Raw genomic sequence first — 25,912 nt, forward strand, 5'->3', positions numbered from 1 at the left:
CTGCCCAGCCGTGTGTCCTTGAGTCTCTGTCTACTGCCGCGACGCTAGCCCGGCCTGCTGGAGCTCCGAATTTTAACAACAAACAATCATAACTACAACAATAAAATAAGGGCAACAAAAAGGGAATAAATAAATAAATATTAAAAAGAGAGAGACTGATGAAATAGCGTAAGTGTGAAATGCCAACAAAATCCTGGTGGGAAGAACCAAAAAGATGCTTATTATGATGGCTAGGCTCTCTCCTTCTAAAAAAATATTTTATTTATTGGATGATTGAGAGAGACAGGAGGAGAGAGAGAAAGAGAACCAGAGCATCATTCTGATACATGTATGACCAGGGACTGAACTTGGGACCTCATGCTTGAGAGTACAATGTTTTATCCAATATGCCACCTCTCAGACCATGCTAGGCTTCTTCCTAAAGGGCATAAAGATAAAGATGACCTATTTTTATAAGTGTGCGACATTATTACAGACCCTTCATCATGGATCTGTCCTTGGGACTTGGTAGTTAAGGTTTTAAAATTTGGTTTTCCATGAATATATTATTAGGTCAACTGCATCAGAAAACCAAATCTGAACACCTTTTACCTCCCCTGATACCCTTTCCTAATTCATGTTGCTGGGTTCTGGGTTCATTTTCAGTGTAGGTTTTTCTTCTTCACCTCATCTTGGACGGAGCTCAGATGAATCATGTTAAGTGAGATAAACCAAAAGTAAAGGACTTTAGTGGAGGACTGACGCTGGGGGTGAGAGTGTTTTACTAAAATTCTACACATGCTACATGGTGTAAAGCACAAGGACCCACGTAAGGATCCCGGTTCGAGGCCCCAGCTCCCCACCTGCAGGGGAGTAGCTTCACAGGTGGTGAAGCAGGTGTCTTATCTTTCTCTCCCCCTGTTTTCCCCTCCTCTCTCCATTTCCCTCTGACCTATCCAACAATAACGACATCAATAACAACAACAACAATAACTATAACAACAATAAAAGAACAAGGGCAACAAAAGGAAAAAATAAATAAAATATTAAAAAATTCTACACATGTATCAACAACTATATTTACTGCCAACTACTAATCCCTCTAATTAAAAAAAAACATGCTCATTGTATAAATCTCTTAACAATCTAAAAATGTTCAAAGAGTGGATCGGGAGATAGCTCACTTGGTAGAGAATATACTTTGTCAGATACTAGGATTCAGACTTGAGCTCCTGGCAGCCATGAAGAGGCTCCATGCACAGGGGAAGCTTCACGAGCAGTGGAGCAGTGCTGGTGTATCTCTCTTCTGCTTCCTCTCTCCCTCTCTGATTTCTCACCCATCATCTTAATATAGAAAAAAGAGTCTGCTGGTTGTAGTGGAATTGTGTAGGCACGAAGGAAAAAAAAAAAACCCTGGTGGCAAATAAAATAAATAAAATAGAAATACTCAAAGAGCAAAACAGCAATCTCACTGTTCTATCACTCCATGGCTGTGAGAATCTGAGAAAAGCAAAATCAGATCGAGTCATAAAAAACTCAAATTGATGGCAGTGATTACATGTCATTCTCCCTTTCCCCACTGCTGAACACAATACATGAAGTGTCAGCATGCCAGAGGCCATGGCCTTTCACTGCCTCCTGTAGGAGCAAAAAGCGAGCCAGCAGAACTCATGTCCTCCTTGTAGACTGCCCATATCCTCAACCTGACCTGGCTTTTAACCTCAGGGTCAAAAGGCTTCCTCCAGGGATGCTCAGTAAGTTCACTTAAGCCAGACTCCATCGCCAAAGACTCCACCAGGAGAAAGAAACTCTTTGTGTGGCTGTTAGTGACATCTGTTCAGAGCGATTTTTTTTTTTTCCGGACAGGAAGGGGGAGGAAGACACCTGTAGACCTGCTTCTTGGCTTGTGAAACGTCTTGCCTGCAGGTGGGGAGCGGGGCCTCCACTGCGGATCCTTATGCATGGTGAGTGCTATTTTTCTTTCCTGTTTACCAACTTCAGCCAGATCAACCTTCACAGATGGGGGGAATAAGAATCAATAATTGGTCCTGAAGATGAGCTGCCTCCCACCCCTGTTGCTCTCACTGTCCAACCCTACACAGCAGTCCTTTCCTGCCATCACATCTTGCTTAATAAGGAGACTCTGGATGACTCCGGAGTGCGTCCAGACTGCATGTGGAAAGGGTGCGGAACAGCCTTGCTGGTAGGACTCGCATGCCTGAGACCCCTGGCTAGGTTCCTAGATGCACATAGGCTAGACTGAATCTCTGACTTCTCCCTCCCACTCCTTCTCTCTAGGTCACTTAAATAAACCTTTACAAAGAGCACATGCAGTGCCATGCACAAGGAACAGGGCCTGTGGGGGTGGGGGTAGGAGAGGGATTGGAAACTTCGTGTGTGGTGAAGCAATGCTGCAAGTGTCTTTTTTTCCCTCCTAATAAAAGGGGAGGGGGAAGAATCAATAATTATGAAACATCTTAATCTTGATCTAAAAAAAAAAAAAAGCTCTACTTGCCAACTTTCTCTCCCAGTTGAAATAATCTCTATTTCTGGGAAATCAAAGGCCACATTACATGATGAAAACCTTTTGGGGGGGCCATGCACTGGGTTAAGAACACATAGTACAAAGTGCAAGGATCCACACAAGGATCCCAGTTCGAGCCCCCAGCTCCCCACCTGCAGGGGGATCACTTCACAAGTGGTGAAGCAGGTCTTCAGGTGTCTTTCTCTTCCCCTCTTCTCTCAATTTCTCTCTGTCCTATCCAACAACAATAACAACAACAACAAAATGGAAAAAAGATGTCTGGTGGTCCGGAAGGTGGCGTAGTGGATAAAGCATTGGACTCTCAAGCATGAGGTTCTGAGTTCAATCCCCGGCAGCACACGTACCAGAGTGATGTCTGGTTCTTTCTCTCTCTCCTCCTATCTTTCTCATTAATAAAGAAATATAAAAAAAAAAAAAAAGAAAAAAGATGTCTGCCAGGAGCAGTGGATTTGTAGTTCAGGGACTGAGCCCCAGTGATAACCCTGGAGGCAAAAAAAAAAAAAGACCTTTTTTGCACCCACCATATTCTAGAGAAAATTTAACTTCCCACCCCACAACCACAAGGATGCTGTTTAAGCAAGCAAACATATTTTTAAGATTTATTTATCTGCTACTTATAAGAGAAAGGAGGAGGAGGAGGAGGAACAAGGGGGGAGAGGATGAGAACCAGAGCATTAGTTTGGCATATGAGACTATATGCCATATGCAATATGTATATGCATATGAGATGCCAAGGATTAAACTCGGGGCCTCATGCTTGTTGAGTCCAATGCTTTATCCACTGTTCCACCTTACAACCCACATAAGTCACGTTATGACATGCCCAATTAGTCACCTGATTCTGCTTCAGTAATCACATTAACATCGAATATGAGAATCTAAAACCAATTCAACTTCTAGTTTCATATTCCCACGAATAATCTGAATTTGTTTCCAGTTAATGCAACGTTCACTTCTGACAAGCATTTCCCTTTATGTCAAACCAGACCCACATTTTCCTCACTTTAACTATTAGGTTTACCTTGCAAGAATTTGCTGGGGTTCACTCCTCTTTCCAGTAAATGCTCAAACATCCTCTGATGAATCACATTTCACCATATTATGGCTTGAGCCATAAAATGTTGTCAAACACACTTTTTAGTAGAACACACACACACACACACACACACACACACACACACTGAGTAAAGCTATTTTGATAAAGGAAATGACTGAAATTTTTGAATCTAACAAAGTCAAAAACTGAGGATTCACATTTATAGAACTTTTTCTTTCAATTATAAAGATGCATAAGCCACAGACTTAAAAAAAAAAGCCTGTATTAGTTTTATTATTTTGTTACTATCTGTTGACACAATATAGCCAAGTACTCTCATAATTCAGAATTTTCTCAGAGCTTACAGTAGAGAAATGAACACATGTGGCCATTCTAAACTCCTGTAATGTTGCCATAGAAAACCACAGTCTATGACTTTGAACAAAACCTTCTTAGAGCAAAGGAAATTGTTTTATGACAGTATCTCATATAGACTAGGACAACACAATTAATAGTAAAGGCCAGAAGGTCTGAGAGTCCCCATGTCCCACCAAAAACACATGTGGACTTACTACATGCCCACATGAAAGCTTGTCCTCTTCATTTGGAAAACATACTCGCTAACGGTAACCACACAGAATAGAAAGGAAAGCACCATCGATAAATGCAAACAGAGTTAGCTCTCTATTTTTCAACACTACCAGGAAGTTGGGGTGTTTGGGCTTTATCAAATATTTAGGTTTCACAAGTAAAACCTGAACTGGAGGTGGTGTATTGCACCAAAGTAAAAGACTCTGGGGTGGGTGGGGGGGAGAGTACAGGTCCTGGAAACGGATGACAGAGGACCTAGTGGGGGTTGTATTGTTATGTGGAAAACCGAGAAATGTTATGCATGTAGAAACTATTGTATTTACTGTTGACTGTAAAACATTGATTCCCCAATAATTAAAAAAATAAAAAATAGGGAGTCGGGCGGTGGTGCAGTGGGTTAAGCGCATGTGGCGCAAAGCGCAGGGACCAGCGTAAGGATCCCGGTTCGAGCCCCCGGCTCCCCACCTGCAGGGGAGTCGCTTCACGGGCGGTGAAGCAGGCCTGCAGGTGTCTATCTTTCTCTCCCCTCTCTCTCTGTCTTCCCCTCCTCTCTCCATTTCTCTCTGTCCTATCCAACAACAAAGCAACGTCAACAATGGCAATAATGACCGCAACGAGGCTGCAATAACTAGGGCAACAAAAAGGGGGAAAAATGGCCTCCAGGAGCGGTGGATTCATGGTGCAGGCACCGAGCCCAGCAATAACCCTGGAGGAATAAATAAATAAATTAATTAAATACTTGGGTTTCTACATTAGCAGGTGGAATTGTGATTTCCTAGTATGTCAGTATGCCACTGAACTTGAGTCAGTTTTTTTACTGAGATATTACTGACATGTAACACCACATTCATTTCAGATGTGCAATCCGGTGATGACATTTGTATACACTGCAAACTTAGCACTGTGATAGGTTTGGTTACCATCCATCACTATGCAAAGTTACGGTTTCTCTTCTAGCGATACAAGCTTTCAGGACTTATCAACTTCTAAGGATGCACAACCATACTATTTAGTCTATCACGACACCGTACACAACATTCCTAAAATTCATTGAACTTTTGTTACAGGGTTCAGGATGCTCTCTGAATCAGTGTCTGAGAGATGCCATTCAAGAAAGCATGCAGACGGCAACCTGCCACACAACTTAACCACGTTCTACAAAAATAAAAAGGTTTCCATTCGCTCTGCCAAACGGGACAAGTACGGACAGTCTACTCACAGTGAATTCACAGAAATCCATGCTGTCAAGGCTTTTGCTCCTGTGCAGTCTCCCTTTAATTCGCCGTAAAGAAGGTTTTCCTTGGCTGACACTAGAAGTAGCACCATTGGGATTTTCAGAGGATGGCGTGACCCTTGGAGAAGCGGAAAAACAATTTTAGGATAGGTTCACAGGGAGCATGTTTCTTCAGTACGAGGTACATGTTTATTGGAGGGTAACTTTTGAAATATCACATACTTCTTCTGTCAAAAAAAAACTCAGAGTCACAGTGGAGTGGCATTCTAACAGAGATACACTTTCTAACTATTTCTTAGTGATCTGCTAATTTAAATATATTTCCAGATGAAAGTCAATATACCAAATACTCAGATTCTCTAGGAAGCACTTATAAGTGCACCAAAAATAAATAAATAAACCAGGGAAGGTGAGATAAGGTTGGGATAGAGGGGCTCTCAGCTCCTGGTGTTAAGATGGAGGAAAGGACCCAAGTTGGAGAGAAACTGTCTTGCAGACATTACAGGGAGATGAAAGGCTGTACCTATGTGTACTGCAAATCGTTTTTTAAAAAGTGGAAAAAAAAATCAAGGTTGGGTAGTGGCACACCAGTTGAGTGAACATAGCACCATGTATAAGGAGCTAGGTTCAAGCTCCTAATCCCCACGTACAGGGAGGAAGCTTCATGAGTGGTGAAGCAGTGTTGCAGATATCTTTCTCTCCTTTCTCTCTGTCTCTATTCAATAAATAAAAAAATAAAGACACAAAGTAAAATAAAATGTAAAAAAAAGAAAAAGGAAAATATGACCATTGGGAGCTCTTTGTATATCAGTCAGATTATCCCTTCTATAATTTTAAATCATGGTATAACATTTTTATGTCTATAACTCCTACTTCCTTAGGAATTTAGCTTTTTATGGCATGAGAAGTTTCTGTGGAAAAGAATTTACTTGAAATGCTATTACATGTGGTAATTTTCTCTACCTATATATTTTTCAGTCTTATTTGATAGAGACAGAGAAATTGAGAGGGGAGGGAGAGATAGAGAGGAGGAAAGACAGAGAGACACCTGCAGCCCTGCTTCAGGTGGTTCCCCCCTGCAGGTGGGGACCAGGAGCTTGAACCCAGGTCCTTGCACACTGTAATGTGTGCGCTTAACCAGGTGCACCACTACCTGGCCCCTGCACCTATATTCTTATATTGAAATTCTCCTAACTTTCACTGTACTTGTATTTTAACCTTTCTAAGAGTCTCTCTTTCCCTCCCTCTCTCTCTTTCTTCCTTCCTTCTTTTTTTAAAGATTTATTTACTTATGAGAAACAGGAGGAAAGAGAACCAGAGCATCTTTCTGGCACATGTGAAGCTGGATATAGAAACTGGACCTCGTTCTGGAGAGTCCACTGCTTTAACCCAGTGCTCCATCTACTGGGTCACCTCTTACTTTTCTTTCACTGGCACCTTAAATTCTTTTTTTAAAATTTTTTATTATTTATTTTCCCTTTTGTTGCCTTTGTTGTTTTATCACTGTTGTAGTTACTGATGTTGTTACTGATGTCGTTGTTAGATAGGGCGGAGAGAAATGGAGAAGGAGAAGGCGGATAGGGGGAGAAAGGGAGACACCTGCAGACATGCTTCACTGTTTGTGAAGCGACTCCCCTGCAGGTGGGGAGTCGGGGGCTCGAACAGCACCTTAAATTCTTGATGAACAGGGTTGTCCAGATCTTTTGCTTTTACAATGTAGACTTTTGTAGTATGGTTAACAAGGGCCAAAATTCTTAGATATACCCAGAACTCTATGATTTCATCAGTATTTAAAAGAATATGCACTTTAAATCCAAAGCAAACTCTATTAGCATGTTTTGGTAGAAAAACAGTCACTATTTTATAGTTTAAGCCCATCTCACTTAAGGAGATCTGATAAAAGACTTAACTTTTTTTTTCTCATCTATTTGCTTAAATGTATTTTAAAAACCTAGCATTTATAATCTTGAGTAGTGAACAGCATTGTCATATAATTGAGTTTCCTTTGTTCTCATCTGCTTCTGATCATTCTCCCCTTCTGATTACTCACTTCAAATGTAAACCTCTTAGTTTAGTAGTTAACTCTAACTAGTTAACTATACACATACCTACACACACACACACACACACACACACACACACACACGTTTAACATAATTTGCTATTAGCATTGAGAGACCCTTAGTTTTCTTATCTCTCCTGGCACAGAAATGGCATCAGCATATCTTCATTTCTCTCTTGTCCCTTCATCAGTCCAGTTACCCAAGCTCTGATTCCTGAAAACAGTTTCAATGTCTTCTAATGCCTCTGACACTTTGAATTTCTTTGATGATTCTTTAGCTCACTCTTTCCACTTGTTCATGTGTTTTCTCTACGTTTGCTGTCACAGGGCCTTCATTGATCTAGGTTGACTTTTTCCTGTGGTGGTAGAGGGAGGGAGAGAGGGGAGAAGAGAGGGAGGGACACCATGCTTCCCGCAGCACAGGAAAAGCCAGGCTCCAACCTGGGTTATGCCCATGATAAAGCAGGTGTCCTCCCAGGTGAGCTATCTTGCTGGGTTTTAATTTGTTTTTCAGTTGTTGTTTTTTTTGTTTGTTTGTTTTGTTTTTTGCCTCCAAGGTTATTACTGGGGCTCGGTGCTTGCACTATGAATCCACTGCTCCTGGAGGCCATTTTTCCTATTTTTTTTTTGCCCTTGTTGTTAGGCTTGTTGTAATTGTTATTGTTGTCATAGCTGTTGTTGTTGGATAGGACAGACAGAAATCGAGAGGGAAAGGGAAGACAGAGAGGAGGAAAGATAGACACCTGCAGACCTGCTTCACCGCTTGTGAAGCAACACCCCCTGCAGGTGGGGAGCCAGGGGCTTGAACCAGGATCCTTACGCTGACCCTTGCACTTCGCGCCACCTGTGCTTAACCCACTGTGCTACTGCTCAGCCCTGTTTTTCAGTTTTTGTTTTTGTTTGCCTCCAGGGTTATTACTGGGGCTTGGTGCCTGCACTACGAATCTACTTCTCCTGGAGGCCATTTTTCCTCCATTTTGTTGTCCTTGTTGTTGTTGTTATTGTTATTGTTGCATAAGACAGAGAGAAATGGAGAGAGGAGGGGAAGACAGAGAGGGGGAGAGAAAGATAGACACCCACAGACCTGCTTCACCACTTGTGAGGCAATCCCCCTGCAGGCGGGGAGCCGGAGGCTCAAACCAGGATCCTTACGCTGGTCCCTGCACTTTAAACCACATGTGCTTAACCCAATGCACTACCGCCCGACTCCCTCATTTTTCAGTTTTATCAACTCACTCATGTTCCTTCTCTTTTTTTAGCTAGAGGGTGAGAAACACACACACACAGAGAGAGAGACAGAGAGAGAGAGAGAGGAGAGATACCTCATAGCACTGCTCCACTGCTCATGAAGCTTCTCCTATGCAGGTGCTCCCATGCTATGGCTGGGGGATTGAACTCAGGTCCCTGAACATGGTGAGATGGAATAGGTGTCGCTCTGTCTCTCTCCACTTTTTTTAAAAAAATTGTTTGTTATTGGATAGAGACTGAGAGAAATTGAGAGGGGTGAGGGAGATAGAAAAGTAGAGAGACACCTGCAGCCCTGTTTCACCACTCATGAATCTTTGCTCTTGCAGGTGGGGACCAGGGGCTTGAACGTGGTTCCTTGCGCACTGTAACGTGAACACTTAACCAGGTGAGTTACTGCCTGGCCCCTTTCTCTCTCCTTCTCTATTCCACTTCCCTCTCATTTTCTCTTTGCTCTATCAAATTAAATAAAGTTAAAAAAATCTTAGAAAGAGAGAAAGAAATCAAGAGGGGAAGGGAGATAGGAAGGAGGAGACAGCTGCAGCACTGCTTCACCACTTATGAAGCTGCCCCCCTGCAGATGGGAACCAGGGGCTTGAACCCAGGTTGCACATTGTAATATGTGTGCTTAACCAGGTGCATCACCACCCCCTTCCCTCCTCTTATTTTTCTATGACCAAATTTTACATTTCTTTTTTTAAGAATTTATTTATTTATTCATGAGAAAGATAGGAGGAGAGAAAGAACCAGACATCACTCTGATACAAGTGTTGCCGGGGATCGAACTCAGGACCTCATGGTTGAAAATCCAATACTCTATCTACTGTGCCACCTCCCGGACCACCAAATTTTACATTTCTAAAGTGTCTGAAATTATTTCATTAATACAACCTTTCCATGTACCTTTCTGAAAAATCCCCATGTCAATCCACTGTCTTTTTCTATTTTCTTGGGGATTAATTCTTGCGTTTACTGAATGTGGTAATTCTCTTAGGGCTGGCTTGCTCTCACTCAAGGTGATTTATCATGCCTGCTTCTGTCTGCAGGACAGGCCATCTGCTTCCCTGCCTGAGTGTGCATGGTCGCAGACGTCTGCCCACTCTGACCGGAGGTGGGACGGGCTGTTGGGAGGCTTGTGTGGCAGCTGCCCTGTGGGGTCAGGGGCTCCAGTGGCAATCTTGGGGTGGCCCTCCCTGTCCCCCTCTCCCGTGCTCATAGTCTCCACTTTGGTGAGCAGGCAACACTGCTTGTGTCATGAGTCAGTAATGGGAGGGTCAGCCAGCCCAGAATCTGCTTCAGTCTCTAGGCCCCTCCCTTCACAGGAATATCCTCCTGCATGTTGGCTAGACAGTGGTTTGTGCGGGGGAGCTCTCTCAGATCTATCCAACATTATCTAATAACTGTACTTTTAAATATATATATATATTATTTTATTGGATAGAAACAGAAATTGAGATGGGAAGGGGAAATAGGGAAAGAAAAAGAAAGACACCAGCAGATCTGCTTCAATACTTGTGAAGCTTCTCTCCCTACAGGTGGGGACTGGGGGCTTGAGCCCGGGACCCTGCACATGGCAATGAATACACTCAACCAGGTGTGCCACCACCCATTTCTCCCTGGGAACTGTATTTCACAGGTTCCTCAAAAATGTGAATCCACTGATGGCTCTCCTCCCCCACCCCACCTTACCAGAGCACTGCTCCGCTCTACCTTATGGCGGTGTGAGGGACTGAATGGTCTCAGGCGTTATGCTATCTCCAGCTTCTGAGGGTATCCTCTATCATCAACACAGTTTGCTATTGCTTTTTTTTTTTTGGTAGCTTTTAAAGTTTTATTGTTGGAGAGTCGGGCGGTAGCACAGTGGGCTAAGCACAGGTGGCACAAAGCGCAAGGACTGGTTTAAGAATCCCGGTTCGAGCCCCCGGCTCCTCACCTGCAGGGCAGTGGCTTCACAAACGGTGAAGCAGGTCTGTAGGTGTCTGTCTTTCTCTCCCCCTCTGTCTTCCCCTCCTCTATCCATTTCTCTGTCCTATCTAACAACAACGACATCAATAACTACAACAATAAAAACAACAAGGGCAACAAAAGGGAATAAATAAATAAACATTAAAAAATTAAAAATAAAGTTTTTTATTTTTGCTTCACTGAGTTTTGCTTCACTGCTTCAAATTGTTGCTTCACTGAGTTTCCAGTTAGTCCACATTTCAAGTCACTTCCCAAGTAAAATTCTGATGACTCCACTGTCACTAGTCTGTATACAAAGCAGCCCAATATATACTTCCGTTCTCTTTCGCAGGTAAAAGCTTTCACTAATGAGTAAAGTCATGGGCCCCTTGGAACATACCTAAAATAGACCTACTAGCTTTTTCCAAAATGGAGATCCCAAAATTCACCTGTAATATTCTTACCTTTAGGTTCCTGACTATTAAACAATTTATTCCGCTTTATATCTTAATGCTTTTTCAGCTACCAAGTTGTAGATGCTACCATTATGCCCACCTGACTTCCCTGGGCAGACAGCCTCATCAATGTACCCTGGAACTCCACCTCTCCAGATCCCTGCTCCACTAGGGAAAGACAGAAACAGGCTCGGAGTATGGATCGACTTGCCATACTCCGAGGAAGCTTTCAAGAGAGGGACTGGGATACGGAACTCTGGTAAAAATAGTGTGGAGTTGTACCCCTGTTATCTAACAATCTTGTCAAAAATTATTTTATAAATAAATTAGTAACAAACTGGGATCCTTGCTCGTGTCCTTGTGCTTCATACTATGTGCACTCAACCAGGTGAGCCATCACCCGACCCTCTCCAGGTGAGCTATTTCACCAATACAGTAGCTCTTAATTTTGAGAGTGCTGGCTATGCATTATATTCATATCACACTAAACTGAGGCAAGCGTAAATTTTTCTGACAGTGGAACTTTTCACTACTTTTTCTATTAAATCAGAAAGGCCTTAGTAGTTTCCATCTTTTTCAAAGCAAAAATCCTGAAACCTAAACCCTGCGATAAGAATTTATACAACATGCATAAGGACCCAGGTTCGAACCCCAGCTCCCCATGTGCTGAGTGGATACTTCACAAGCAGTGAAGCCTGTCTGCAGGTATCTTTCTCTTGCCCTATCTCCCCTTCCTTTCTCAGTTTACCTCTGTCCTATCAAATAAAACAAGAAAACTGGCTGCCAGAGTGGTGAATTTGTAGCACCAGCACTGAGCCCCAACAATAACCCTAGTGGCAGAAAAAAAAAATTTATACAGACACACTCCATACATGACTGACAGCCACAGGGCTAATTAGACTTGATACACTTATAGCACTAAAATCCTGAGACAAAGGGAAACAGACTAAAAGGCCACATATTTACCTACAAGAATGGACCTTGCCCTTTCCCACCAGGATCATGACAAAAACATTTCAGAGCCTGTACAGCTAAGCACACCAGCTGACAACAAGGCAAGGACCAGAGAGGCATATCCACAACTCGCATGAGAAGAGTTGTACTTGGGAGGACATAGCTCAGATGGTAACGCACAGGATTCATGCACCCAAGGCCAAGGTTCTATCCCCAGGGAGGCAAATACTGCAGCAGTGCTTTGATTCTATCTCACATTCTGTCTCTCATGTGAAACTCTCTCTTCCTCTCAAATGAATTTGTTCTGCTTTATATCTTAACTCTTTTTCAGCCACCAGGATCCAGATGCTACCATAATGCCAACCAGACATCCTGGTTGCTAGGCAGACAACCCCACCAATGTGTCCTGGAGCCCCACCTCCCCAGACCCCTACCCCACTAGGGAAAGAGAGAGACAGGCTGGGAGTATGGATTGACCTGTCAATGCCCATGTTCAGCGGGGAAGCAAATACAGAAGCCAGACCTCCCATCTTCTGCACCCCCATAATGATTCTGGGTTCATACTCCCAGAGGGAAATGCGGTGCCCCCGCCACAAACACCAGGGATCCTGACAGGGTCATCTCCTCTGGACCTGCATTCAGACTTCAAGGAAGCTGGGCAGAAAGGACGAGAGTGGGACGATGCACCCTCCCCCCATTATTGTTACAAATAATTATACTGTCACAATTGATTAATAGTGCTTTGGCAGTGCCTGGTGAAAATTGAGAGTCAGAAGCACCCCCTCTCCCTTACACAGGAGCATATTTGAAAGTTACATTATGAAAGTGGGGAAGGTGGGTCAACATAGACGGACAAAACAAGTCATGTTATGACCTGCCCCCTCAAAGAAAGAATACAGAGATTGAGGCCTCCCTGGTACAAGTTAACGTATTGAAACAAAGAAAGATTATTAGTTAAACTGTACCAGACCTAGTTGAGCAGTGGTCCACGACTAGGCAAAGATCCGTATGCCCCCCATAGAAGATTAATGGTAGAGATAGCCTTCAGCAAAAGTCTAAAACAATTCTGGGTATGACCTCCCCTGAGAATAGGATGATACAAAGTATTGTACCATTCTTTACAGTTATAGGGGAGTAACATGTAGCCTGCCAAAGCCACAAGACTAAGCTGGTTGCTTAGGCAACCTGAATGTAACCTGAAAAAAGTATAAAAGCTAAAGCAGTTTCACTATTAAAATGAGTCCAGATTCACCCTCCAATAGAGTGTGTGTCTATCTGTTCTCCCTCGTGCCAACTCCTGACCCACCTGGGAGGCTGCCTTCAAGACCCCTGACCCTCCTGCTGCTCATCCACTGTGGTGGTCTGCTGCATGATAGAGAATGGGAAAGCTATCAAGGGAGGGAATTGGATATGGAGTTCTGGTGGTGAGAATTGTGTGGAACCCCTCTTATCCTATAGTCTTGTCAATATTTCCATTTTATAAATAAAATTTTTTTAAAGAGTAACTGCTGTACTTAGATATAAAAGTCTCTCAAGACAGTTCTATACAACATAGACTATAAGTGGAGTTTTGTTTTGTTTTATCCCCAGGTACCAATCCCCCCCAATTTGGGGTGTGATCCTCAACTGAGTAACTCAGACTCTGAGGGTTGGCCCCCAAATACTCAGAAGAATGGCTCCGAGTGACAGGAAAACAAGGTTAGGAACTGAGCATGTAAGGCATTTACCCATGAATTCCCAGGAAATCAGTATTTAGCTTACAATGATGTTTCTCTCTGCCTACTTCTCAATTCCATTCATTCCTCCCTACAGGACAACTGAGGAAATCTCGGCCTTTGCCCACCCCCTTTATCAGTTCTCTGGGTGGTTTCACTGCTGGGTGGCTTATGTACCTGGAAAGCAGAAACCCAGGTTCTATCTGCTTAGTCCACTACTTGCTCCCTGGTAGGCCAGGTCTAGTCTTCTGAGCAAACCCACCTTAGCTTCTGAAAGGAGGGAGGAGGCACCCCCTCTCAGGCCAACATGGCTGTTTCGGCACAGCTTCCTACAGAGAAGTGCTCATTTGGGCTGATAGCTGTTCTCTGCCCATGTGTACTTTGTTAACTAATTAGTTGTTGTTCCTGATGTGTATATTCACTTGGTTGAGGACAAATTAAAAATAAATAAATAAAAGGAGTAGGGAGAGGAACCCTTCTACACTACTGTTGGTAAAGAAAATTCATCCAGCTCCTGTGGAAAACAGTCTGAAGATTCCACAGAACATAAGAAATGGACCTATCATCCAATTCAGCAATTCCTTTCCTGGGGATTTACCCAAAGAAAGGGAAAAACCACCTATGCAAAGAGACCTATGCACACCTATGTTCACAGCAGCACAGTTTATAATAACCCAAACCCAGAAACAACCCAGATGCCCAAGAATAAATGACTGGTGAAGAAAACTGAGGTAGATAGTCACAGTGGAGTGCTACTCGATTGTAAAGAGAGAAAAAAAAAAAATGAAATCATCTCAGTTGCCTCATCCTGGATGGAATTTGAATGCATCATGTGAAGCGAGATGAGCCAGAAAGAAGGATAAATACCAGATCTCACCTACAGGTGGAACTTAAGAAGCAAGGAAAGAAAGGGAAAACATAGGGTGAAACTTGGACTTGGAGTGGTGTACTGACGCAAAGCAAAGGACTCTGGGGAAGGGGGAGGTGGGTCAAGGAAGAGAGAACATTGGGGACCCAGTGCTCGATGGTGCAGAAAGACTTTAGTTGGTGGTGGGAGTGGTGTGCAGACAATTATCATGGGGGAGATAACCTTCTGAACACTATAATGATCCTGGGTTCATGCTCCCAGAGGGATAAAGTATAGGAAAGCTTCCAATGGAGGGGGTAGGATACGGAACTCTGGTGGTGGAAATTGTGTGAAGTTATACCCCTCTTATCCGATGGTCTTGTCAATCATTATTAAATCAATTAAAAAAAAAAGAAATCACAGCCATATGTAAACCATTATTTCCCCAACAAAATGATTTAGTCAAAGTCAGTCTAATCCAATGCCACTAGTCACCTTGTATCTACACTTTCAAACTTCTGTTTGGACCTATGATGGTTACAGTCCAGACCTGGCTCCCTGGTCTCTGACACAGTATATATAACATGCCTTAAACCTGGAAGCCAGCTACAATTCTGCTGAAACACACACACACACACCCTCTTCACATGTTCCAACTATTCCTCCCCTACTTTCCCTCTGCCTAGGATGCTTTTCTCAAGGATTCTACTAGGCAACTTTCAGGTATTCCTTCATTTTGTTTATGATATAGGAACTCTGGTTCCCAATCCCTTCTGAGTATGGCTCACGTAGGACAAATAACTCCAAAATTCAACTCACCTTACCCATTTCTAATTTCCAGTAGAAAAGCACACAACATTCACAAAGATCTGAGCAAAAATAAACCAAGGTGGGACAGTTGCACAAGACAGCAGCGCTACCAGCAAAAGGAACACCAACAAGACATGAACTGTAAAACACCAGCAATGCGAAGTCACCACCAAAGGGGACGGGGCAGTGGCGCACCTGTTAAGTGCACATAGTAGTAAGCACAAGGACCAGTGCAAGGAGCCAGGTTCAAGCCTCCTGCTCCCCACCTGCAGGGGGCACGCTTCGCGAGTGGTGAAGCAGGTCTGCAGGTGTGTCTCTCTTTCTCTCTCCCTTTCTATCTCCCCGCCCCCAATTTCTCTTTGTCCTATCTAATAAAATGAAAAAAAAAAAAAAAGGAAAAATGGCTGCCAGGAGCAGAGGATTCATAGTACTGCCATCAAACCCCAAAGACTGGAGGCAAAAAAAAAAAAAGTCACTAACAATGAAGATTAACAGGAATGAGTGACAGCAAAGCATCTTTCCTCCCAGAGGGGGAGAATTCCCAACAACAGTCAGACAACAGGAGCCCTGAGATGCCATGAACTTTGCAGGGCAGCTGACTTGAAGAAGATACTGAGTCATTTGGAAGGATATTTCAGTAAGAACCAGCAAGATGCAAATTTCTCTATCTTCAGTATCAGGATCCAAAAACCTGCCAGCTCACTTAGGAGGTTACACTCAAATGGTCCTTAGTTGTCCTTACACATGATAACAAGTGTGTCTGCCTATAATTTGCTCACTGGAGAAACCCAGTGAGGACATGGGTATTAAGAGTTATTTCTGGGACCAAGCAGTTGCTTGGTTAAGTGCACATGCTACCATGCACAAGGATCCAGGTTCCCCCAGCCCCCACCTGAAGGAAGAAAGGCTTATTATCAGTAAAGTAGTGCTGCAGGTGTGTCTTTCTTTCTTTCTTTCCTTCTTTCTTCCTCCCTACCTCCCCCTCCCCTCTTGATTTCTTTCTGTCTCTATCCAATATAATAAAAGTAAAATAATATCTACTTTTTAAAAAAGTTATTTCTTTCCCAGAAAGAAGACTCCTATGACCCCTGAGAGGGCCACAGGCCATTCAGAAAAAAAGAATTCTGGAAGGTGCTTCTTGCTTCTCTTGTAGTTGTTTTCAGTCCCGGAGGAGGCTGCCATGTCCCTGCTCAGATGTGTGTTTCATCCCAACGACAGACCCAAACCTGATGTGTGACTCTGGGCAATGACTTCATTTGTAAAGCTGGGGACATAACAGCACCTACCTCACCAGGGTGCAAGAGGTTAGAGAGGATGCTTGGAAAGCACTTTTATGCAGGGCCCCAGCAAGGAGGAAGCTTAAGTACTAGCAGAATAAGAACACAAGAAATTCTTAAAATTTTCAGTCTGATTACTGGATGGCTATTTGAATGAATGAATTGCTACTTTACAGCTAGTGATAATTACCGAGCTGAAAGACCAGGAGACACATATTTAGAAGCGTGAAGAAAATGAAATGGCACACTCTCCTTCCCCCAAAGATTCATGGAAACACTCCTAAAAGCCCCTGGTGGAAAAATTAAGGCTCTTAACAATAATAAAGTGATTATGAAAGTATTTTTCACATTTCACATAAAACAGACAGGAAAAGCATCCCTTTGGACCTCATATCCTCTGAAAGGCAGGGAGTTGGTCTCATGACTAGACGATACTGCCTGACCCCCCCCCCAAATCTCCAGAGTTGTGATGACTGTGACCATGATGAGGGTTTTTATTGATGTGATTAAGGCTCTCAAGAGGATTCCAAATTATATTCCTCCATGAGGATAATTTCTGGAACCATCCGTTCCACCCCGGTTCCATGGCTGCCAGTTCTTAGCAACATCGCCCCACCAGATATTCGTCGGGATGCGGCATCATCTAAGTTCATTTCCCACATCTACGCTCGACCGGACCTGCCAATATACGCGGATATCTTCGCCCACCCTGTCCAACGCTTGACGTCTCGTCACCCAATCTGGTCCCCTACGCCTACACTGAACTTCTCTGTTCCAGACTCTTGGAAACAGAGTTGGCAGTCAGCTGAGGTAAAGAACAAACACCTCATCACAGACCCCTGCAAGCGTCAACCCGGCTTTGACCTGGCACGTTATGATCGGGCCCTCCTCAATCGCTATCGAACAGGCCATGGCCAGTGCGCCGCTATGTTCCATCGCTGGGGAGCCAGAGACGACCCGAACTGCCCCTGCAGCTACAGACAGACTATGACCCACATAGTCAGCGACTGCCACCTCTCCGGATTCAAAGGAGGTCTCGAAACTTGACATCAGGCTCAACCTGACGCTGTTGACTGGCTACGGAAGAAGGGCAAACGCTCGAAGAAGAAACCAGAGGAAGATGGGTCCTGAAATTAATGCAGCCTAGAACGTTCCTACTCATGACCACAGAATGTGAGCTTGGACCTACAGGGATGCAGAAGTTACATAGGCTCCTATGCTGAATATGGGCCCCAGATCAAATCGATGGGGTTTACAGTCAACAATATTTATATACTTTTCCCCATATTTGGGAGCTACTCTCTTCCCTGATCCAGCTTTCTAGCCCTTTTTTCAGCCATGACATCATCACCCCAGATGATAACTTGGGTCCATCTGCATAACAGATGTCAGGCTCAGACAAGAACTAGTAAAGTCACAGGTCCCTTGGAATAGACCTAAAATAGACCTACAAGCTTTTTCAAAATGGAGACCCCAAATCTTCATCTGCAATATTCCAGCCTTTAGGTTCATGATTGATGAACAATTTGTTCTGCTTTATATCTTAATTCTTTTTCAGCCACCAGGTTCCAGATGCTACCATGATGCCAACCGGACTTCTCTGGGCAGACGACCTCAACAATGTGTCCTGGAGCCCTGCTTCCCCAGAGCCCCAAAAGGCAGAGACAGGCTGGGAGTATGGATTGACCTGTCAATGCCCATGTTCAATGGGGAAGTAATTACAGAAGCCAGACCTCCCACCTTCTGCACCCCATAATGATCCTGGGTCCATACTCCCAGAGGGATAAAGAACAGGAAAGCTATCAGGGGAAGGGATGGGATATGGAGTTCTGGTGGTGAGAATTGTGTGGAATTGTACCCCTTTTATGGTCTTGTCGGTGTTTCCATTTTATAAATTTTATATATATATATACAAAGTCAGAGTCTCCCTATTAGGCACACACTGTACCCACTGAGGCATCTTCCTCAGCCTGGAAAGAGTTGTCTGAAAACATAGCGTGTGTGGACATCTGGTAGTCCTAGCAAACACAGTGCTCAGCTGCTTCTTTATAAAAGTTATCATTTTATTTATTTATTTATTTATTTATTTATTTATTTATTATTTGATTAGTACAGAGAGAAACTGAGAAAAGAGAGGGAAATAGAGTGGGAGACAGAAAGACACTTGCAGCATTGTTTAACCATTTGTGAAACCTCCCCACCCTGCAGATGGGGACTGGGGGCTTGAACCCTGGTCCTTGCTTTTTTTAAAAATTTATTTAGTCCCTTTTGTTGCCCTTGTTGCTTTATTGTTGTAGTTATTGATGCCGTTGTTGTTGGATAGGACATAGAGAAATGGAGAGAGGAGGGGAAGACAGAGAGGGGGAGAGAAAGAGAGACACCTGCAGACCTGCTTCACTGCCTGTGAAGGGACTCCCCTGCAGGTGGGGAGCCGGGGGCTCAAACCCAGATCCTTATGTCCGTCCTTGTGCTTTGCGCCACATGTGCTTAACCTGCTGCACTACCGCCTGACTCCCGCTTTTTTAAAAGAATTTATTTATTTATTTATTCATGAGAAAGATAAGAAGAGAGAAAGAACCAGGCATCACTCTGGTACATGTGCTGCCAGGGACTGAACTCAAGACCCCATGGTTGAGAATCCAATGCTCCATCCACTATGCCACCTCCCAGACCACAATCCTTGCATATGGTAATGTGTGCGCTCAAATAGGTGTGCTGCCACCCAGCCTCGCTGTTGCTGCTTTTAATCACTAGCAAACACAGGAGGCTCCCAAAGGTAGGCAGAAGAAGACTTCACAAAAAATACCTCCCCTTGGGCAAAGCTAGATAGATGCCTTCATCCTAAACAGTAATGGCTAGGGGCCGCACTGCACACATTTGTATGCTGGACAGGGAGACACAGAGAAAAGGGTTCCTTCAGGTTCCATGGGTGTGAGTCTGGGTGCTTGTCTACTTTCACTTCCACTCAAACTGGTCTGCCAATGTACTATTCCTTAAAGGACTTGCAGAGTCCATTAGAAAGGTGGGGAATCCCAATGTGTCCTGGAGCTCCGCTTCCCCAGAGACCCACCCTACTAGGGAAAGAGAGAGGCAGGCTGGGAGTATGGACTGACCAGTCAACGCCCATGTTCAGCAGGGAAGCAATTACAGAAGTCAGACCTTCCACCTTCTGCATCCCACAATGACCTTGGGTCCTTACTCCCAGAGGGATAAAGAATGGGAAAGCTATCAGGGGAGGGGATAGGATACGGAGATCTGGTAGTGGGAATTGTGTGGAGTTGTACCCCTCCTATCCTACGGTTTTGTTAGTGTCTCCTTTTTAAAATAAATAAATAAATAAGGGGGAAAAGGTGTGGAATCTATAGAACAGATGAGAGCTTATAAGCACACCGCACAGAACATTCTTCATCATTCAAACCTACCTTTTACTAGCAGAGGCATAAGTATCACAGACATGCAGCCTTACCACAAAGATAACAATGTCTTAGAGAGAGAAACACAGATAAAGAAACAAAACATTTTCTTATACTTCTTCATGTGTGCCACACCCAATGATCACACTACAACCTCACAGCTTGTTAATGGGTATTAGCAAGTACATTTCTTTTTTTTTTTTTCTTCCTTTTTTTTAATATCAAGGGGAAAGGTTTGGACAGTGGAGCACCAGGTAGAGCACATATTACAGTGCACAAGTACACAGGTTTGAGTCTCTACTTCCCACCTCTGAGGGGATGCTTCATAAACAGTGAAGCAGGGCTATAGGTGTCTCTCTGTCTCTTCCCCTCTCTATCTCCTCCTCCCATCTCAATTTCTCTCTGTCCTATCAAATGAAAAAAGAAAACAGAAAGTTGCTACTGGGAGAAGTGGATCCATGGTGCCAGAACTCAGCTCCAGCAATAACCCTGGTGGCAATAAAAAAAGAGAGAAAATAAATATTCATTTTTATTAATTATAGAAAAAGAGAGGAGAGAGAGAACCAGAACATTTCTCTGACACATCTGATACTGGGGATTTAACTTGGGGTCTCCTACTTGTGAGTTCAGTGCTCCAATTATTGCTCTATTTACTGGGCCAATAGCAGGTGTATTTCAGAGACTAGCCACTGGCTTCAACCACCACTACTATCACTCTGGAGTTGAAACCCCTCACTAGTGCTATCCAGTTCTTTCAAAGTGCCTTACCACTGATGAAATGAAAGTTTATCTGCAAAGTACATTCCAGGGGCTGGGTGGTGGCATATCTGGTTGAGTGCACATGTAACAATGCACAAGGACCTACACTGGTCTTCGGACCTACAATGGTCTTTGACCTGCAGAGGGAAATCTTTTCAAGTGTGAAGAAACAGTGTTGCAGGTCTCTCTCTCTCTCTCCCTCTCTCCCTTCCCTCTTGATTTCTAGCTGTTTCTTATGCAATAAGATAATTAAAAAAATAATAAAAGTACATTCCAGAGGATCTAAGAGCAAGATGAAATCAGGCAGCTCAAGAGTCTCCAACTTAAACAAAAATGGGGGGGGGGGCTGGGCAGTGGAGCAACTAGTTAAGTGCACATAGTACTAAGAGCAAGGCTCTGCTCAAGGATCTGGCTTTGAGCCCCGGCTTCCCACCTGGAGGTGGGATGCTTCACAAGTGGTGAAGCAGGCCTGCAGATGTCTATCTTTCTTTCTCCCTCTCTATCTCTCCCTCCTCTCTCAATTTCCCTCTGTCCTATCCAATAAGATGGAAAAAATGGTCACCAGGAGCAGTGGATTCATGGTGCCTGCACTGAGCCCCAGTAACAATCCTGGAGACAAGACAAAAAAAAAAAAAAAGAATCACAAGTCTACCTTTCTTTTTAAATTTTTTATTAATATTTATTTATTCCCTTTTGTTGCCCTTGTTGTTTTATTGTTGTAGTTATTATTGTGGTTGTTACTGATGTCTTCGTTGTTGGACAGGACAGAGAGAAATGGAGGGAGGAGGGGAAGACAGAGAGGAGGAGAGAAAGATAGACACCTGCAGACCTGCTTCACCGCCTGTGAAGCGACTCCCCTGCAGGTGGGGAGCCAGAGGCTGGAACCGGGGTCCTTACATGGATCCTTGCGGTTTGCACCACGTGCACTTAACCCACTGTGCTACCGACCAACTCCCAAGTCTACCTTTAAAAATACCACCTTCTGGTCCAACCTCTGTGGAGAACAGTCTGGAGAACTCTCAGAAGGCTAGAAATGGACCTACCCTCTGATCCTACAATTCCTCTCCTGGGGATATATCCTAAGGAACCCAACACACCCACTCAAAAAAAAGATCTGTGTACATATATGATCTGTGTATACATATGTTATTAGCAGCACAATTTATAATAGCCAAAACCTGGAAGCAACCCAGGTGTCCAACAACAGATGAGTGGCTGAGCAGGTTGTGGTATCTATACACAATACTACTCAGCTATTAAAAATGGTGACATCGCCATTTTCAGCCGATCTTGGATGGGCCTTGAAAAATTCATGTTAAGTGAAATAAGTCAGAAACAGAAGGATGACTATGGGATGATCTCACTCTCAGGCAGAAGTTGAAAAACAAGATCAGAAGAGAAAACACAAGTAGAACCTGAACTGGATTGGCGTATTGCGCCAAAGTAAAAGACTCTGGGGTTGGGGGTAGGGGGCAGAGTACAGGTCCTGGAAAAGGATGACAGAGGACCTAGTGGGAGTTGTATTGTTATGTGGAAAACTGGGAAATGTTATGCATGTATAAACTATTGTATTTATGTTGACTATAAATATTAATTCCCCAATAAAGAAATTAAAAAATAAATACCACCTTCTCCAGGGCTGGGGAGGTAGTGTTGTGGTAGTGCATAGAAAAGGTCAACTTAAATAGAAAAGGTCTTAGGTTCGATCTCTGGCACCACCAACTGCCAGAATTGAGTGGTGCTTTGGCCAAAAGAAAGAAAGGATGAAAGAAAGCAACAAAAATACCACAATGTACTTAGAGTTTTGCCACAGCTTAACCTAGACAAGTATCTGGAAATTCATTTATCACTGAGTGGAAATTCTGAAATGCTCACTTAGGATTGCAGAATAGTTCAAATCATCATCATCATTATCATCATCACCCTACCTTCCCTAGGTTGTCTCAGTAAGAGGGTTCCCCACCATCCCAGCCCTAGTTTATTGCCTGCTACAAACATGGATTCCTAGAATATAGAAGTCACCTTGATTTAATTTCCCTTTGTCCTGTCTTCACACACTCTATGCTGAGGAGCACATTTCCAGGACAGCTACTCAAATATTATTCTCACATCTTCCTTCTCCTAATTTCAACCTCAAGAAAATGGATTCCCTTGACTTTCCTTTCCTGGAGTGCAATATTAAGTATCCGATTATTCAGGGCTAGAGGGAAAGAGGTCCCTGGGTAGGGTGCCTACCTGTCAGATGTGCTGCTCAGGGTCAAACCCTGGCACCACAAGAGAAGTACTACATCACTTAGCACTTTAGGAAGCTCCAGCACTGTGGTGTCTCTCCCTTTCTGTCCCTCTACATGAATAAGCAGTTTGGGGCAGTAAAATCATTCATGTGTGACGCCTCAGCTCTACAAAAAATAATAAGTAGAATTCACTTATTTAATACTTTGTTTATTAATTTATTTATTTATCTCCAGGGTTATTGCTGGGGCTCAGTACCAGCAATACAAACCCACTACTCCTGGTGGACAATTTTTTCCATGTTATTGGATAGGACAGAGAGAAATTGAGAGGGAAGGGGAAGAGAGAGAAAGATAGACAGACTCCTGAAGACCTGCTTCATCACTTGTGAAGCAACCCCCTGCAGGTTGGGAGCCTGGGGCTAGAACCAGGATCCTTATGCCTCCTGCTATATGAGCTTAAGTGGATGTGCCAATGCCGAGCCTCCATTAATACATTATCTTTCTATATCAGATAGCAGTTGCAGGGGCTTCAGTAATGAACAAAACAGACAAAAGCACTGGCCTCATGCCACTTGAAATCTAGCTGGGGGTAGGAGATGGGATACACATATGAGAAATAAGTAAAATACGCAGGATGTGAACACCAAGGAGAGCTCTAGAGAAAAGCAGGGAGGAGAGGAGCTGTGGGAGCTGACCTCTTTATTTCCCTGCACACCACCCGTCTGAAAATCATTTCCAAACGTGGCTGCTTCCGGCTTCCTAATAGTGTCATTTTTCCTCTGTTTGCTAAATGACTTTCCACAGACCTTTACTCATGAAATCACAGTCAACTTTTATGAGATTAGCCTTCAGTGTACTGTCACTTGTTTGCCATCATAGGAAAATGCCTTTTTTGCAGGATAAATGCCACTGGGGGCAGGGCAGGGCAGGGCAGGGAGAATGACTCTAATATTTACTAATACCACTACTACTACCAGCCAGGCTGGGAGGCAGGCCCCAATGCGGTTGAGAACATTCTCATCTGACAGAGAGACAAACATACTCAAGAAAATTGCTTAAGGTCACAGGTGAAGTATCACTGCTGACCCCTGAACTTCCCCGCCCATAATTTTCATCTTACCACCAAACACCTCCGCTATTGGTAGCCTTTTTGACCACCGAATTAAAAAAAATTTTCTCTCCTGTGTTATGTAACCAAAAATTACTCTTCTCAAACACCTTAAGACAACCTTGCTCCCTCCTCTTCTATAACCCCAAATGAAGTCAGACTACCTTTCATGGAGAATAAAAAGTCCACGAGGTACACGGACCCTCTAACTTAAAAAAAAAAAAAAAATCACTGAACCAGACCACTAACCTCCTTTCTGTTTTTCCCTTCTAGTCTTCCCTAAAGTCTCCATCCCTTTACCTGATTTTTTTGCCCTAGACCACCCTTCAGCTCTGGCTTATGGTGGTGCTGAGGATTGAACCTTTGATCTTGGAGCCTCAGGCATGAGGGTCTTTTGCAAAGCCACTATGCTATCTTCCCACCTCTTTTTTCCCCCCTTCCTTTATAGAACCTTTTACCTAAGTCTCTCTGCAACCACTGGGGTTGCAGCTGACACATTTAAATCCAAAAAGAATACAATCCCACCATCCACGGTGCAAACCGCTCTGCATAATTCCGGGGCATTTAAGTTCCCAGGTCTAAAAGGCCCCCCGGGACCGAAGGCAGGGAAGGTAACAGGGTCTCCGCTGAGCACCTGCAACGCGGTCCCGCCAGCTTGGGAGCGGCTCTCGGGTCTCCAGGGCCCCGAGAACGGGCGGAGTAGGGAGAAGGGGCCCAGAGGTGGAGGAAGAGGAGGAGGAGGCTGCGGCCACGCCGGGCGCGCGATGCCCGGCCAGAACTCCGGGAGACCGAGAGGAAAGGCACCCCTACCCCCATCGCTCAGCAGCCGCCGGCCGGGCCCCTCCCTCCCCACCTCCCCGCGCGCGCCCTGGGGCGGCCAGGCTCCGCCGAGGGTCTCCGGGGAGCATGATGCCCGGCTGCGCGGGGCCGCGCCATGGCCGCTATGCGGGGCCCGGCCGCCCTGGCCTCCGCGCCCGGGTCTCCCGGCCTCTCGCCCGCCCGGCGGCCCGCGGCTCACCACAGCTTCCTCTTGAGCGGCAGCAGGCTGCCGCGGTTGGAGGGGGTGACGCCGATGGCCATCTGCAGCACCGTCAGGTATTTCTGGTACTTCATCTTGTCCCCGCTCCGCTCGCGGGCAGGGCCCCGCCGCCGCCGCCGCCGCCGCAGACACAGCCCCTCCAAGCGCCGCATAGATCAGCTCTGGGCCATCCGCCGCCGCCACCGCGCCCGCCGCCGCCCTCACCGCCGCGGCCGTGCGTGGCCGGGGCTCCCGCCGCCGTCGCCGTGCGTGCCCGGCCGCTCCCGCCGCCGCCGTGCGTGGCCCGCCGCCTCCCGCGCCGCCGCTACCCCGCTGTGTGCCCCGCAGTGCGCTCCGGGCGGCCGGGCTGGCGGGCTGGCGGCGGGCGCGGGCCTCCTGGCGGCGGGGCTGGCGGGGCGCGCACTCCGGGAGCGGCGGGGCGAGGCGGGGCCCCAGCCCATAGCACCTGCTCCGCCCAGGACCCCTTGTCTCACCCCCCCCCCCAAGGAGCGGGAGCTGCTGCTCCATGAATCCCAACCTCAGGCTTGCAGAACTGACATTTATCTATCTATCTATCTATCTATCTATCTATCTATCTATCTATCTATGATAGAGACAGAAACTGAGAGGGAAGGTGTAGATAGAGACACCTGTAGACCTCCTTCACCACTTGGGTATCGTCCCCC

The 25,912-nt window shown here is 44.9% G+C and overlaps 1 protein-coding gene across 6 annotated transcripts in view; it reads right to left on the bottom strand.

Annotated features, from left to right (window-relative positions):
• TJP1 (tight junction protein 1) overlaps positions 1-25,414 on the bottom strand; it is a 213,877-nt gene extending 188,463 nt beyond the window's left edge. For all 6 annotated transcript variants that reach the window (XM_060179287.1, XM_060179286.1, XM_060179285.1 and 3 more), the window contains exons 1-2: positions 25,227-25,414; positions 5,371-5,503 (exon numbers count right to left, since the gene is read on the bottom strand). In XM_060179287.1, coding sequence (XP_060035270.1) covers positions 5,371-5,503; positions 25,227-25,399 — 306 coding nt within the window. In that variant the 5' untranslated portion in view covers positions 25,400-25,414. The remainder of the gene's footprint in view (positions 1-5,370; positions 5,504-25,226) is intronic.
• Positions 25,415-25,912: the final 498 nt, after the last annotated feature.

This window comes from Erinaceus europaeus, chromosome 20, assembly GCF_950295315.1.
Source record: "Erinaceus europaeus chromosome 20, mEriEur2.1, whole genome shotgun sequence".
NCBI classification, from domain to species: Eukaryota; Metazoa; Chordata; class Mammalia; order Eulipotyphla; family Erinaceidae; genus Erinaceus; species Erinaceus europaeus.